The sequence below is a fragment of the Hyposmocoma kahamanoa genome, unplaced genomic scaffold (assembly GCF_003589595.1).
Source record: "Hyposmocoma kahamanoa isolate Upper Pololo Valley unplaced genomic scaffold, ASM358959v1 62, whole genome shotgun sequence".
Taxonomy (NCBI): Eukaryota; Metazoa; Arthropoda; class Insecta; order Lepidoptera; family Cosmopterigidae; genus Hyposmocoma; species Hyposmocoma kahamanoa.
Genome location: NW_020653850.1, coordinates 16928786 through 16931495, shown reverse-complemented (window position 1 = coordinate 16931495; position 2710 = coordinate 16928786). Strand labels below are relative to the sequence as shown.

Genomic DNA, 2710 nt, shown 5'->3' with positions numbered 1-2710 from the left:
ACACTTTTTAGCGCGGACCCGACGTCCATATAATTGTAAGTCAATGACTTTTTACTTAATACACCAACTTATTACGGAAACTGTGGTTTACGTCAACTCTATATCCTACTCTACTTAATAATACTCCAATCTTAGACGTTCAGAGAACCATACAAATATATTCATCAGCAACAGGTTTATTAAGAGTACAAATCAATAATGGTTTGTTCCTTCCTCGAACCTGCAAGATGTGGAATGATAGTCCTCCTGAAGTGTTTCAGCAGCTCATCTGATGTTGCAAATGTCCATTGGTGACAATGACCATCTCCAATCAAGGGGCTCGTCTGCTCGTTTGCCTCCTTCTTTATATAAAAAATGCAATTCGTCACAGACTTAGTCATTTTTATCAAATTAAAAGAGTTGATAACGACCGCTCAACCGCATAACGCTCGGCATTACTCACTGAATGGTCTAAGAATTTTGTTGCACCAAGTTAGATCTAGAACGTGGATCACAGCCCCTACCTCTAAGTTTCATAGACGTATATTTTTTACATTGGTTCGGTGCTGTGCAAATGCGGATGGATGTATATTTACATTGGTTCTTAATCTAACCTACCTACTGCAATCCCTACGTAGGTAGCTACAGTTTTCGCACAGCGTAATCCGCTTATAGTATATTTTACCGAAATTTCTGTCTGCAGAATACCCGACTCCTCAATTCTTACGGCAACACTAACGTGTTTGGACTCACTAAATTCGTCTCGACGAGTAGTTATTAGCTACATACTGTGACTTTTTTTAATTTATGGAGTACACTGTTTTGTATCGGGATTTTTTAAATTTAAATTTATATAATATGTGTATTTTCACAAACAGGTTTCCAACTAAAGCCATTCATCCTCTCCGCGCAGTACATACCGGACGCAGTACGACGACGCCCCAGCGTCATGAGCGCCCTAAACGCATTATTGAGCGCTGTATAGATACCGTCCGCGTGTAACTGGCCCAAAGGTTTTGCTTTAGCTCAGATCGCCCACTCAAAACTCACGTCTTTTTCGTTCTTATTACGTGGACATAAAGCTTTTCCTGATCAGCTTACAGACCTCCCACACTAGCGTCTTGCCAGCGCACACAATACAACGTGTCGATAAAGCGTAAAACACACAGAGAGCGGGTGCGGGTCGGGCGCGGGTCGGGTCGAGATCGCAGCGGGTCTATTGTATTTTTGTAGTTCGTATTTTTGAATGCAGTAGTACTTAGATTTTAAAATAAACTTACTTACTTTCCCTCTGTGTCCCATAGTCATGGAACGCCCTGTACATATTACATATATGGTATGCTATGGTGATTGATCCATATACAATTTGAGTTTTTTTTCAAAATGTCCGATATGAGTTGTAATTACTTTTTAAATATTGTTTATGTAAGTGGCCAGTTCCGGAAACTTATAGTGCGCCTTATGTATTATGATACTATACAACGCATTTATCATTAGTAGAGCCACCTCATATTATTTTAAAATACATACTTAAAGAATTTCATAAGTAAATTTGAATGAGCAAGTATTATGTAGTGATTATACAAATATAATTTAAAATAATCACGTTACAATCAGTACATTACCAAAATAATAACATAATTAATTATTTTTAGTTCCTGTCAATCATTTTTTTGCTGAGTTCAATGCCAAAGACCGGTCCTAAGTATTGGCTAAACTAAATAATAAAATCCGCAAGTTAACTTTTCAGACTAACTGTGTTCTTGCAGTTATTTATTAATTGTCTTTGTCTGGGTAATAGTCCGTGTATTTAATATACATGAAACTGCCTCCTTTGTCACCTTTATTTATTTTCTTTTCATTCGCAAAATAATAGCAATAATTTGTACGAAGACAAATTGTTGAAAGTATATTCGTTCGTTTACGTCTTATCTATACTCTGTTAAAGTTAAATAAAAGAAACGCGAAACTTTAAAACTGTAAGCGGTTAAACGCAAGCTAGTGTTTTTGTAGTATTGTTTTTTAACATATCAGTACAGTCAATGTCAAAATTAATAACTGTTAAAGGGAGTTGTTATTTTTTAAACATTGAAGAATACACTCGGTTCAAACCCAAACCTATTTTTTGTTTATATTTTATGTAGGTAGTACAGTTTTCAAGATTTTTGCAAATGAATAGCTACGTATTTACACAATTAAACGTGAAACACACTATTCTTTTTTGATCCCGTTACGATTGGATTAAATCGGGAAAATTAAGGATTCAGTTGCAGACTGTACTGACAACGTAACAAGTATACGAGTATAAAAGTAAACTCAGAAAAAAGTATACTATGCCAGAGCAAAAACTCAACTGCGCAAAATTGAAAAAAAAAAAACATGTACTAGATCCTGTTTTAACAATATTAAACACACCATGATATTTTTTCTCGTAATGCTAAAATTAAAAATAACTTAATCAAGTACTGTAACTTTGCGTATTAAAATTAAAATTTGTAATCGTTTCTTCATATCGTCCTGGCTATGATAGCTAGCAGGTTAGATTGCCCCTATATTCGGCATTGTTGTGATAAGCACGCCCGCTATGGTGCCGGTTATGGAGTCAATCGATTTAGACATCAATAAACTATGTACTTGTAATTTCAATTAAAATGTTTACTTTTATTTAATTTTATTTTAAATTTGTTTCATAATATTTTATTTTATTTTTATAGCATTTTATTGACTTTTT

At 34.6% G+C, this 2710-nt stretch overlaps 1 protein-coding gene across 1 annotated transcript in view; it reads left to right on the top strand.

Annotated features, from left to right (window-relative positions):
• LOC113229796 overlaps positions 1-964 on the top strand; it is a 22679-nt gene extending 21715 nt beyond the window's left edge. The window contains exon 5 of the mRNA XM_026463477.1: positions 858-964. Within this exon, the coding sequence (XP_026319262.1) occupies positions 858-964 (107 nt within the window). The remainder of the gene's footprint in view (positions 1-857) is intronic.
• The last annotated feature ends 1746 nt before the right edge of the window (positions 965-2710 follow it).